Source organism: Rousettus aegyptiacus, unplaced genomic scaffold (genome assembly GCF_014176215.1).
Source record: "Rousettus aegyptiacus isolate mRouAeg1 unplaced genomic scaffold, mRouAeg1.p scaffold_m13_p_6, whole genome shotgun sequence".
In the NCBI taxonomy this organism is placed as follows: Eukaryota; Metazoa; Chordata; class Mammalia; order Chiroptera; family Pteropodidae; genus Rousettus; species Rousettus aegyptiacus.
In genome coordinates this window covers 89,259,511-89,274,061 of record NW_023416309.1, presented here as the reverse complement: position 1 = coordinate 89,274,061, position 14,551 = coordinate 89,259,511, and the positions used below count along the sequence as shown (strand labels likewise).

Below are 14,551 nucleotides of genomic sequence, written 5' to 3'. Positions count from 1 at the left end.
CACCCTTATGGAAAATTACCAGTACATGGCAATGTATGAAAGGGCTAGTGACCCTTGGGCCTTGAAGGAGAAGAACAGGATGTCAAGGCAATGTGGTTTGGGCACTGGCCTGATGAAAGGCACTGATGACTGAGGAACTGAGGCGGACATCAGTCTGTTGAAGCCAAGGGTTCTTAGAGGTGAGCAAGTAGGAAGAGAAGTGCAGTTAGGAGTGCCATTCTGGGACTCATCAACCTGGTTCAGATTCCCAGCTTTGCTGCTTATTGTCTGTGTGACCTGGGGCAAGTTATTTAAATCTCTTTAAGCCTGAGACTACTTATCTGTAAAGTGGGGATAATTAATAGTACTTTATAAGTGCTAGGATGATGTATGAGAATCAAATAGGCTAATGCTTATAAAATGCTTAGCCTAGGGCCTAGCACATAGTAAACATTCAATAAATATTTACTACAACAATGACAACAATTACTACTACAACTACAATGAATGTTTGACTACTTCAACTACTGCCGAGTGGCTGATGGGTCTGCCAAGAAAGATAAGACCCAGTTTGTGTAGAAGCACCTGAAAACCCATTGAAGCGTGAATTCTTTCTGTAGACAATGAAGAAGCAAGGAAAATATCTTTTGAGGAAATAGAAGTCAATTTTATTGGATTCAGACCAGGAGTCCACAGCGTCTGGAGGACCTCTGTGCACATGTCAATTTTCTTCTTTTTTTTGTCTTATTTCTGTAACCTCACAAGCGGCGTTGTTATTGTTGTTTGCTTTCATTTGTTTATTTATTTCTCGATGATGGATCTTGGGCTTCTTCCTCTGTTCCTCCAGAGTGGCTGTACCAGCCAGTACTTCCAGCCTAGCCCATGAGCCAGATGACCTCAGTAGGCACACTTTAACGTAAGCCTCAGAGGCACAGCCCTCAGGGTGGCAGGAAGCAGATTTGCTTTTCCTTGTCCTGGGGTGTGGGAAGCCCTTCGAACACCTTGAGACAGTCCAGGGAGGCCAGGCGCCACTTGGTCTCGTAGGGCAGCATGCATCCCTCGCACAGTCCACCAAACGATGTGCTGGGGGCTCAGAAGTGGTAGGGGCTGCAGGATAGGTAGGTGTTCTTCAACTTGTTTCTAACATTGCCAGTAATGTTGATGCCCTCCCAGGACACGAGCATCACCTTCCAGACCAGCAATATCTACTGGGCCATGAGGGTCACCAGGTGGCCCAGGACAAGACTTTGGCTGTTGATCACCAGGACCTGACCCTCTGCCATCTTCGGCATCTGTGTAGAAATATCATGGAACATTTCTTGAAAACATTTTGGTCTAGAGGAGAAAATATCTTTTAGGAGATTGACTTATGTATGATGTTGTACAGTGTGCATGTCTGATAAAGGTGTACAGAAGTGTATGATATTGTATCTTAACAGAGACAAATTAAAACTGATATAATAAAGATATGCTGATGGCATTTTAGGGTGTGATCGAGTGTTAGGGTTGGGGGTGAAGGGTTAGCAGTCAGGGACATTCTCAAACATGCTAAATGATGCCATTTAAGCTACTGCCTATGCAGTATAATCTTGACACGACATCGTAGAGCAAGGACACAAAGCCAGAGACAGAAACATTACCTTCTGTAGTCCCAGGAAGTACCTACTCCACCCTTGCCTATCTCAGTGCTTCCTGCCCTATGGGGCTGGGATGAGCCCTTTTTAACCCTGTTCATTACATTGTTTTCTTTCGGAAGGCTTGCATGGGTTCTCCGTTGCCCATAGGGATGCTTTTCAAATGGTCCTGTGCTGGCAGTTAGTTAGTGATGCCACAGAATAAACAGATTGCCTCTTCTTGGAACACCATTTTTACACAAATATTTGAGGATCAATGTGAGTTTTAGATGAGGTCAACATGGCAGTGTTTTGATTCCTCACACATAATTTTAGAGATAATTCTGATTTATATTTGTCTACAGAAGCTGATAGAAATCTTTTTACATATGTTTGTGCAATTCTCTTGTATAAAGAACATCAGGGCAATGCTGCTCTCCCTCCCATCTGTCAGGTGGGAATTGGGGAGGAGAGATCTTTCTCTTTGCAAGGTGGGATATCAGGGCAAATTTTCCTAAACGATTTGAGAAAAGTATTTTGTAGAAGTGTAATCCAAGGGAAGGACTTCTAACACCAAATAACTCAGTTTCATGTTTAAACGAATGTGTTCTAGATTTTTGATTTGCTGAACTCGAGAAACATGTGTGTTCCCTATCCTATATTTTCTATGAGACGTTGGACTTAACAAAATTTTGGAGGCCATGATACTTAAATTTTAAAAAACCTCCCAAAGATGTCAAGAAATAAGTGTACAACAGAAAATTCACATAAATTTTAAAATATGAAACATGAGAGTTTTGGAAAATTTTGTATTTGTTCTGGGCTGCATTGAGTTCCCTCTGCAGATGGCCACGTGACAACAGAGGACAGTAGAGAAGTTTTTCATAAGAAAAGTTTACGAGGCACTAATTATCTCAGCTTCGCTCCAACCAGGATCATTTGCATGTTTTCCTTTACCTTTGCCTCTGAATCTGTATATGATAATTTCTTAGAGTGGACACCTCTCTTCCTTCAACAATGAGCCATAAGAAGCTCCTCAAACCTCTGTTGTGATGAAGCATCTATTTGTTTACTTAAGATTACTAGTCTCTACTTTTCATACTCTCAAGATTTCTGCCCCCAGATTGATGATCACAGGTATTTGCTGATATGTTTGTTCTTTATTGACTGATTTGTGGAGCCTCTTGTTTACAAGGCACGATGTTGCTCTCAGCAGGTAGGCATCAGACATGAAACCCATGGACAAGGACAGTGTGGTACAATGGGAAAAACAGCCATTGATGCCTGTAATACAACATAGGATGTGGTTAGGGAGGGAAGTGTGTGAATTCCTTGATAATGTATTATTTAAATGGAAGGTTGTCCTAACCTCCATCTTACAATGGAACTCAACAATGACTTTATTTCCCTTAACTCTGACTCTCCAAGGAAAATGATTGACATTTCATAATTTTTGTTTTGTAGGTTATTCTTTCGGAATGTTGGGAAGATCCCATGGAACCAGAGAACATCACGTGGGTGTCTGAGTTTGTCCTTTTAGGGTTCTCACAGACCCAGGAGCTCCAGAAATTCCTGTTCCTGGCATTTCTACTTGTCTATGTCACCACGGTTGTGGGAAACCTCCTCATCATAGTCACAGTGACTTTTGACTCCCGGCTCCACATGCCCATGTTTTTTCTGCTTCGAAATCTGGCTGTGATAGACCTCTGCTGTTCCACAGTCACTTCTCCAAAGATGCTGGTGGACTTCTTTCGTGAGACCAAGACTATCTCCTACCAGGGCTGCATGGCCCAGATCTTCTTCATCCACCTCTTGGGAGGTGCGACTATCTTCTTTCTCTCAGTGATGGCTTATGATCGGTACATAGCCATCTCACGGCCCCTTCACTACGTCACCATCATGAACACTCGATTGTGTGTGGGGCTGGTGCTGGCTGCCTGGGTCGGAGGCTTTGTTCACTCCATTGTCCAGCTGGCCCTGATGCTTCCATTGCCTTTTTGTGGTCCCAATGTCCTGGATAACTTCTACTGTGACATTCCACAAGTATTGAGACTCGCCTGCACTGACACCTCCCTCCTAGAATTCCTTATGATCTCCAATAGTGGGGTGCTGGTTATTATCTGGTTCTTTCTCCTTCTGATCTCTTACACTGTCATCCTGGTGATGCTGAGGTCTCATTCGAGGAAGGCAAGGAGAAAGGCGGCATCTACTTGCACCACCCACATCATCGTGGTGTCTATGATCTTTATTCCCTGCATCTACATCTACTCTCGGCCCTTCTCTCCATTCCATTTGGACAAGGCTGTGTCCATCAGCTACACAGTCATGACCCCCATGCTCAGCCCCATGATCTACACCCTGAGGAATAAGGAGATGCAGACAGCCATGAAGAGGTTAGGCAGGCACCTAGTGATTTGTAACAGGGAGTAAACTTTAAATAGGTTGCATGTAAATGATAAATCTTCTTTCTGAACTTTTGTTTTGCCACACAGTAAATGGCAATTTATATACTGTGACAATTTATATACTGTGACAATTAAGATTAAATTAATGTTTCTATATACCTATTCCTTCTGCAGATACTGTGTTAGACACTTTCATACTTTTATCTTATTCTCATCAAACTGACAGTGGCTACATTATTTTTATATTAAACCATTTTCCAGATAAGGGCACTTGGAGAGAAATGGCTGTCTCAATGATGAGCAGCAAGTGAAGGGCAGAGCTTGGCACCTAGTTCTTCTGACTCCCAATTTAGAGGCAGGAGATATGGGTGGGATTTGAAACCTGGGTCTTCCACAACCAAAGGGAAAACCCAGAGGGTTTGTAGTCAATGGATCAATATGTGTGAAGAATGGTCAACAGTTTCATCACAACTCTGAAACAATTACTTTTTTTTTTTTTTGCTTCCTGCTTCTCTGTCTCATTCGCCATGTGGTATTTAGAAAGTGGTCTCACTTTTAACACTCTCTAAATAGTTCCTATGAGGACATTTTCTTTACATTTGTTCTTTTTTTTTTTTTTTTTTTTTTAATCAAACACCCCTTGGATAACCTGCAAACCATTCTACTCTCCCAATACAGTCTTTAGGTCATTCGAATGACGTGGCTGAGAGGATGAGGGTGTAGGATTGCTGGGGAACCAAGGCCAGACAGGGCAGGGCCATGTCTATAAGTGTTCCTGATTTAAAGTGTTGAGTTCAGTTCAAAGGCTGCCAGCTTGGGTGTTTTGGGTTTTTTCTTTGACTTCCCACACTGGGATGAGAGTTCCTCGAGAGCAGAGGCCGTGCTTTATTTACTTTTAAACTCTCCCAGTCCCTTGAACAGTATCTTACGCAGAGGGGCATTTCTACTTTTCTTGCATCTTGTTCTTCCCTGTCAAACTCAAAATCTGCTTTTAATTTCTGTTTCGGTATCTTTTATCTATCCTTATTCCCTCCATCTCCTCTGAGATATGCATCACTTTGTAAACACCTCTGGTGATGTATAACGTTGATTCAAAATGGAAAAGATAATGCAGAAACTCTTTCGTTGTCTCTTCCCTCTGGCACCCATCCCATCCAAGAAATCAGTCTTTTGGGGTTCTCTCTAAGCCATCGTGGCAACTCTGAGTTTCCCTTTTTCTACTTCTACTGTCCTGTCCCCATTTCACACACTTCTCCCTGTTCACAGTGGACCTATGAAGACGAGGGGAGAGAAAATGGACTTAGTGTTTTATTCGATCTGTGAGGTCCCTCAGAACAGCTTTCTCCCTTTTACGTGAAAGTTTTTAAGTAACTGATGATACTTTTCTCATCCTCCAATTTGTTTCATCTAGATTGAACATCCACATTCCTTCCATTCTGGTCATCTCTTCTGCATTATCTTTCATATGACATCGTCCTCTTTAAGATGTGATGATGCTCACTGCGGCACCGTGAGTGGCATGTGTGAGCTCTTTAGTACACAATGATTATTCCCTTTGAAACAAGGATTTTTTTTACTGCAAGTCTCAGAATAACTTCTTGAGTTAACAATTGGCTTAAATAATGAGGAAATTATTATCTCACTTATCAAAGACTAGAAAATAGGCAACCCCAGAGTTGCTGAATTCAGCAGCTGAAACATTTTAGGGATCTGGATTGGCAGCTCTGAAATTCCTTGCATTTCCCCTCATGATGGCAATATGCCAAACATTCAGGCATCATATCTTTAGATTCAAATGATTTAGCAGGAAGGAAGAGGAGAGGCATCCACATGCTTTTTTTTTTTTTTTTTTTTTTTTTTTTACCTTTTGTCTTTTTCTTCTTTTATATTTAAAAACAAATACAACTCTAAATGGACACATGGAAGAATAGAATTAAGGTAACTTGGGTTCTGTTCCTCTGTTCTTACAATCACTGTGCTTCCTCGTTTACTTTTAATCTACTGTGTTAAAGTAGAAATACGTAGTACTAAATGCCTAGAGACAAGAAGTGTACCCGATTTGAGCTTATCAATTCTGTATATGGTATAATGTTTAGGGCAAAGTTCATTTATCTGTATATGAACGTCCAACTAGTGTATCACCATTTGCTGAAAAAAAATAATTTTTTTACATTAAATTGTCTTTGCATTCTTCTCAAGAATGCATTGGCCATATTATTTGGATCTATTTCTGGACTCTTTATTCTATTTCATTGATCTCAGTGTTTATGCCTTCACTAAAACCACACTCTTGATTACTGCGGCTTTAGAGTAGCTCTTAAAATCAAGTTGTTTGATTCTTCCAACCTTATCTGTAAAAATTGTTTTGACTATTCTAGTTATTTTGCCTTTCTACATGCATTTTGGAATCATCTTGTCAATATCTGCTTAAAAACCTGCTGGGATTTTCTTTATGTTTGCATTGAAACTATACATCAATTGGCAGAGAATTGTCATCTTAACAATATTGTGTCTTGTGGTTAATGAACACAGCATCTCTAACTATTTGTTTAGATCTTCTTAGATTTCTTTGATTAATATTTTGTAGTTTTCAGTATACTAATTCTATATACATGTTGTTAGATTTAGACTTAAGTTCCTCATTTTTAGAGCAACTTTCTTTAAATGCTTTTCTTGTTTTCCGTTGTTTCTTGCTAGTATACTGCTAACTTGCTAAACTTATTTATTATTTTAGAAATATCTTTTGTAGAGTCCTTGGGAATTCCTATATAATCAATCATGTTTTCCAAGAACATAGGTAATAGGTATACTGTTTCTTTGTTGTGTGTGTGTGTGTGTGTGTGTGTTTATTTGTTTATTTATTTTTATCGCTTTCATTTACTGTTTTTGACTGCCAGTATGTGTTGAACAGAACTAGTGTGAGTGGGCAACCTTCTTTTTTTCAATACTTATAACTTTATACACATGAGTGCTTAGGCAGAGATTATTAGACATGTGGATATCACACAAGAGAGAGGACTTAGAAGTCTTTCTTAGTCAGTTTGGGCTACTACAGCAGAATACTTTAGACTAGATGGGTAATAAACAACGAATATTTATTTCTCACAGTTCTGTAGGCTCACAAGTCCAAGGTCAAACTGCCAGTAGATTCAGTGTCTAATGAGGGCCACTTCTTGGGTCATAGACACATGTCTTCTCGCTCTGTTTTTATGTGATGAAAGATGGGTGAGAGATCTCTTTAGAGTCTCTTTCATTAAGGCACTAATCCCATTGATGAGGCCTTCACTCACATGACATAAACACCTCCCAAAAGCTCCACCTTCTAATACCATCATGGGTTTAAGATTTCGATATATGAATTTTGGGAGAAGTCACACTTTCAGTTCATTACAAAGCCCTTATTAATCTTTCACATCCAATTGATGTTTTGGCTGAGATTGAATTAAAGACGGAAAATAATTTTCCACCAAATGTTGGAGGCATTTTTCAGTTTTTCTGTAGCATCGAGTTTGCTCTTGAGAAGTCTCAAGTTGTTCTGCTTCTTGTTATTTTGTGGCCGGCCCCTTTCTTATCTCTGGACACTTTTAGGAGTTCCATTTTATTCTTAGTGTTTTAAAATTTTACAATGAAGTGTTTGGTGTGAGTTTTATATCTTCTGCTGATATTGGGTGGACCTATTCAAACTGGATAATTTCTCATATTATTGGTTTTTCTTTGATAGTTTTTTCACCTCCATAATTGCCATTCTTTGGGGGATTGCTACTGAGTTAACTTCTAAGTCATTTATGTATTCTCCCCACTTGTTTACCACTTCCTAATTTTTTATTCCACATTCAGAGGTAATTTCAACTTTATCTTCTAACATCTCTGTTGAAATTTTTACAACTGTAAATATATTTGAATTTCTAAAAGTTATTTCCATCTTTAGTCCAATCTCAGCCAAAACATCAATTGGATGTGAAGGATTAATGAAAAGACTTTGTAATGGACTGAAAGTTTGAGTTCTTCCAATATTTGTATATTGAATACCTAAACCCCATATGATGGTATTGGGGTGTGGGGCTTTCGGGAGGTGTTTGGGTCATGTGAGTGGAGGCCTCATAAATGGGATTAATGCCCTAATGAAAGAGACTCTAAAGAACTGTCACACTCACCTTCCATCATGTAAGAACAGAATGAGAAGATATGTGTCTATGAGCCAAGAAGTGGGCCTCACCAGACACTGAATCTACTTGCATATTGACCATGGACTTGTGAGCCTATGAAACTGTGAGAAATAAATATCTGTTGTTTCATACCCACCCAGTCTAAAGTATTCTGTTATAGTAGCCCAAACTGACTAAGAAATACTAGTAGGTCCTCTTTCTTAGATGGTGTCCTCAAATATCTAATGATTCCTGCCTCAGCATTCATTCATGTGTAAGAAGCTACAAGAATAAAAAAAGCAAGTATGACCACTCACAGCAGTCCTATGTATTGTTATTCTGGCATTCCAAGACAGTAAATTAAAGCAATGAAAATAAATAAATAAATAAAAGTATGTCGATTATCCATGTTTTCAGAAAATATGATTATCTACATAGAAATTCATAAGGAATCTACAAATAATATTTCTAAAATTAGTAAGTTTAGCGAGATAGCAGTATACTAGCAAGAAACAGTTGAAAACCACAATTTAAAGAAAATATTTTAAGTTGCTCTAAGCATAAGGATCTTAAGTATAAATCTAACAACATGTGTATAGGATTGTTAGGTATGCTGAAAACTACAAAATATTGATCAAAGAAATCAAAGAATTTGGTGGCCTAAATCAATGAAGAGAGATACTGTGTTCATTAACCAGAAGGCACAATGGTGATTTCAATCCTACCCCAACTGATATATAGTTTCAATGCAAACAGAATAGAAATCCCAGCAGATTTTTTGGTAGACATTGACAAGATGATTACAAAATGCATGTGGAAAGGCAAGACTAGAATAGCCAAAACGATTTTTACAAATAAGGTTGAATGGATCACACTACTTGATTTTAAGAACTACTCTATTTGTTTATCTGTTGTTGTTGTTGTTGTTTCTTTTAGGTTTATATCCCACATATAAGTGAAATTAGAGGGTCGGGGGAGGTGGAAAGGGAGAGGTAGATAGGATGACATAAATCTAACTATGGGCAGTGAATACACAATGCGATATATACAGGCCTTACTGTTGAATTGTACACCTGAAATTTATTGGATTTTGTTAACCAATGTCACCATAATAAAAATAAATAGATTAAAAAATAAAAATAAAAATAAAAAAGAAATACTCTACAGCCATCGTAATCAAGAAAATGTGGTATTAGTGAAGGGATAGACACAGAGATCAATGAAATTGAATAGAGAGTCTAGAAATAGATCCACATTAAATGGTCAATGGATTCTCGACAAAAATGCCAAGACTATTTAGTGGAAAAATATTATATTCTTTTCAGCAAATTGTGATTCACCAGTTGGACATTCTTACGTAGAGAAATGATTTTTGCTCTAAACTTCACATCTTTTTCAAAATTTTCAGTTGCAGTGGAAATTACTAGTATTAGTATATAGAAATCTAAGTAAACAAAAGAGAGGCAATGGTTAACTCCAGAAAATACAAGAAAATGAGATGTAATTATAGTGTAATATACAGCTCACCTACCAATATTAATTATATTATCTTGATACTATAAACACTGAACCAGTGGCATACCAAAGGATGGATGGTGAGACCAGGCTACCCCAAGTGCAGCCAATGAGAGATGTGCATTCCCTGCAGATGACTTTAAAACAATAATAAAATTTACTAAAAGGCAGCTTGGTTTTCATTGTCACTGTGTACTGCACATCTAAATAATGTCAGTGATAAAATACTCCTCCCCAAAATATCTTTTCTTTGTCTATTTTCTAAGTAAATCGGAAGTTACTATTGAGCTTTAATAATATATTTAAGAACTTCAAATTAACACATTTTTATTATTTATCCTTTAATGAACATTTTATTTTACATGAAAATTAATTCGAGGAGCTCCCAGTTATACAGTTGCTCTACTTACCACGTGAATTCTGCAATTGTTTGAGAGTAAATTTCTAATGATTCAGAATCATTGTTAAGTTCATTTTAGGTATGCTTCATGCCTCCAGTCCCCTGATATCAAATATATCTGCTTTAATATGGTAGTTTATAAAGTAAATAGGCAAGCACAGTGATTGTAAAGAAACAGAACTCAAGTTACATTAATTCTGTTCTTCTGTGTGACCATTTAGAGTTTTTATTTGTGTTTAAATATAAAAGAAGAAAAAGACAAAAGGTAAAAAGAAAAAAGCACATGAATGCCTCTCCTCTTCCTTCTTGCTAAATCATTTGAATCTAAAGATATGATGCCTGAAAATTTGGCAGCCATATTGCCGTCATGAGGGGAAATGCAAGAAATTTCGAGTAGCCAAACCAGAGCCCTAAAATGTTTTGGCTGCTGAATTCACCAACTCTAGAATTGCCTATTTTCTAGTCTTTTATAAATGAGATAATAATTTCCTCATTATTTAAGCCAATTGTTAACTCAAGAAAATACAAAAAGATATTCTGCTACTTGCAGTCAAAAAAAAAATCTTTGTTTCCAAGGGGATAATCATTGTGTACTAAAGAGGTTACACACGCCACACACAGTGCAGCAGTGTGTCGTATGATGAGCATCATCACATCTTAAAGTGGATGTTGTCATATAAGAGAAAACATAGAAGAGATGACCAGGATGGTGAAATTAGGAAAGTTGTCACAATGGGTAGCATGGAAGGAATGCGGATGTTCGATCGAGAGATGAGACAAATTGGAGGACGAGAAAAGTATTATCAGTTACTTAAAAACTTTCACCTACCTATCCCGCAGCCCCTACCACTTCTGAGCCCCCAGCACATCGTTTGGCGGACTGTGTGAGGGAGGTATGCTGCCCTACGAGACCACGTGGCACCTGGCCTCCCTGGACTGTCTCAAGGTGTTCGAAGGGCTTCCCACACCCCAGGACAAGGAAAAGCAAATCTGCTTCCTGCCACCCTGAGGGCTGTGCCTCTGAGGCTTACGTTAAAGTGCGCCTACTGAGGTCGCCTGGCTCATGGGCTAGGCTGGAAGTACTGGCTGGTACAGCCACTCTGGAGGAACAGAGGAAGAAGCCCAAGATCCATCATCGAGAAATAAATAAACAAATGAAAGCAAACAACAACAACCCAGCTTGTGAGGTTACAGAAATAAGACAAAAAGAAGAAGAAAATTGACAAGTGCACAGAGGTCCTCCAGACGCTGTGGACTCCTGGTCTGAACCCAATAAAATTGACTTCTATTTCCTCAGAAGATATTTTCCTTGCTTCTTCATTGTCTACAGAAAGAATTCACGCTTCAATGGGTTTTCAGGTGCTTCCACATAAACTGGGTCTTATCTTTCTTTGCAGATCCATCTGCCACTCAGTAGCAGTTGAAGTAGTCAAACATTCATTGTAGTTGTAGTAGTAATTGTTGTCATTGTTGTACTAAATATTTATTGAATGTTTACTATGTGCTAGGCCCTAGGCTAAGCATTTTATAAGCATTAGCCTATTTGATTCTCATACATCATCCTAGCACTTATAAAGTACTATTAATTATCCCCACTTTACTGATAAGTAGTCTCAGGCTTAAAGAGATTTAAGTAACTTGTCCCAAGTCACACAGACGATAAGCAGCAAAGCTGGGAATCTGAACCAGGTTGATGAGTCCCAGAATGGCACTCCTAACTGCACTTCTCTTCCTACTTGCTCACGTCTAAGAACCCTTGGCTTCAACAGACTGATGTCCGCCTCAGTTCCTCAGGCATCAGTGCCTTTCATCGGGCCAGTGCCCAAACCACATTGCCTTGACATCCTGTTCTTCTCCTTCAAGGCCCAAGGGTCACTAGCCCTTTCATACATTGCCATGTACTGGTAATTTTCCATAAGGATGGCCGTGTCACCTCACATCAGTTTGTAATGTCTGATATGTTTAGCACTACACAGTTCCTGATGCACTTATAACCTTTCTCGTAGATGGTTCCCAAAAGAATGTTTGAGAGCTTGATGGTGGATGGAAGGCTAGGATGGGCCAGACCACTGAGACAGGTGGGAAGAGAGAGAGTAGTCACTCACGAAACAGTTCGGTTTCAGGGTCAACTTAAGGGAACCCAAGCATCCTAATTCCCAGCGTCACCAGACTTAGGAACCTGGAAGCGTCATCTTAGCATGGCCAGCATCCCTTCCACAAACTTATAAGAACCTTGAGAAATGATTCTACCACCTACCTGCATAGAAAATAAATTTAGAGGGATTCTAGATGGGAAAGAAAACAGGGACATAAAGAAAGGACATGGACGTGTATAGGGTGAAGAAAGTTTTCCAGACCCCTTTCTGTTGATATTTAATCTTATCTCCCATCTGTCTTGCTCTCAAGAAATCAGTCCCCACTGGATTAAGAGAGAGGAAGGGAAAAGGAACATTTGGTTCCAAAAATGGGGATGAATCTCGCCGGTGGTCACCTTGGGAGCATTAACAGCTTTTATTAAACACAGGATTTAAGGAAGGATAAGATGGAAGTATAGCAGTAGAAAAGGACTGAAAATCTGGAGAGGCAGCAGACAAGAGAACGAAGTGGAGGAATAAAAGAAGATTAAAAGGGAAACATCAGAGGGTGAAAAGTGTGAGAGAAAGGCCTGGATTGTGTTCTCCTAGGCGTGGGAGGAAGCTGTGGTATGCATGTGGGAGGTGGGGGAGAAACCAGTGGTGTCTACATTCTGCTCTCCCTCCTACCTTCTGTCATAAATCCCAAACAACATATAAGGCAGTAGGGACAAATGTCTTAATTCTGGATAAACCCAACTGACTCCCAAATCATATTCTCCTTGCATTCTGGCCCAAGGACTTTCCTATACCTTCTCTCCAACCCATGCTTATCATACTATAGTCTTTTACAGGAGCCTTCCTAGTGTCGACACATCCATGGGAAGGACACTGGAGCCATCACCTACCTCCAGCCCAATGTGGCCGAGTGGACTTAGAGCTTCCCATCTTCCAGGCCACCCTTCCCCTGAAGCTCCATTCTTCTTCTAGCCTGTCTCAGACCAACATCACAGACAGGATTTGCCTTAAAGAAAGGGACATGCCTCAGAGATCAAAACTTAGGCTTAAATTGTGAAATAAAGTGGGGCTCAGGCTGCTGAGGTCAAGAGCCATGGGAGTTATTAAAAAGTATGTGAGCTGTTGCATCAGATGTGTCATTATAAACTCTTCAGGGGCACTGATATTAGGACCAGATGAAGCAGAATAAGAACTCTAATGGCAAATGAATTCTTGGATAAGTTTACAAGAACTATATCCCTTGAGGTCACCACCATGTGCTATACAAAGCTCCACCCTCCCCTCCTGCCATTACAGTTGCAAAAGTGAGCTATGTCCTAGGACAAGGTCTAGGTCACACCCTTTACAAGTAAACTCTGAAGCCTTTTCACACGTACAGTTCTTAAGGTGTCTCTAACCCCAACTTCTGATCTGTTCTCCTTCAATCGTAGTGACCTTCCCAGTATAAATTGGCTAATTTTACCCTCAAAATATTATTCACATACCATAAAATTCACCATTTTGAAGAGCACAGCTCAGTGGGTTCTTGGATATTCACAAGCTTGTGTAACCATCATTAGAACCTTTTGATTACTCCAAAAAGAAACCTCATATTTTTTTAGCAGTCACTACCCATTCTGTTCTCTCTCCAGCTCCTGGCAACCATTAGTCTACTTTTTGTCACGATGGATTTGCCTATTCTGGACATTCTATACAAATGAAACCATGTAACATGTGGTCTTCTATGTCTTGCTTCTTTCACTAGCATAACGTTTTCAAGGTTCATCTATGTTATATCATGTATCAATATTTCATTCCTTTTTATGACTGAATAATATTCCATTGTACGAATATGCCACTTTTGTTTATCCATCAATTAGTTCTTGAGCATTTGGGTTGTCTCTACATTTTTATTATTATAAATAATGCTGGTATAACATTTGTACACAACTCTTTGTATGAATATATGTTTTTAATTATCTTGGGTGTATAGCAAGCAGTGGAAATACGAGATCACATGATAGCTCTATGTTTAATTTTTGAAGGAACAGCCAGTCTGTTTTTCAGTGTCTGCACCATTTTATATTACCAATGGCAGTGTAGATTTCTCCACATCATCACCAGCAATTCTTATTATCTGTCTTTTTATTTTAAGTATTCTAGATTGAGTGAATTAGTATAATGTTGTGGTTTTAATTTACATTACCTCAATGATCAATGGTATTGACTGTATTAATATGTGCTTGTTGATCATTTGTATATTTTCAGGAGAAACATCTGCTCAAGGTCTTTGTCCATTTTTAAATGGGTTGTTTGTCTTTTTGTTGTTGAGTTATTAGGTTTTTTTTTTATATTTGGATATTAGACCATTATAATGTGAGATTTACAATATTTTCTCCCATTCTGTAGGTTTCCTTTTTATATT

General features: G+C 38.9%; 1 protein-coding gene across 1 annotated transcript; it reads left to right on the top strand.

The window, feature by feature from the left end:
- Nucleotides 1-3,073: 3,073 nt before the first annotated feature.
- Nucleotides 3,074-4,085, top strand: LOC107503018 (olfactory receptor 4D1). Its single transcript, XM_036223459.1, has one exon. It carries the CDS (start codon nt 3,087-3,089, stop codon nt 4,020-4,022), a length of 936 nt encoding a protein of 311 aa, XP_036079352.1. The 5' UTR covers nt 3,074-3,086; the 3' UTR covers nt 4,023-4,085.
- The last annotated feature ends 10,466 nt before the right edge of the window (nt 4,086-14,551 follow it).

Bases quoted from the DNA above. Each gene is read 5' to 3' on its own strand.
- LOC107503018 (XM_036223459.1), top strand. From the start codon at position 3,087: ATGGAACCAGAGAACATCACGTGGGTGTCTGAGTTTGTCCTTTTAGGG.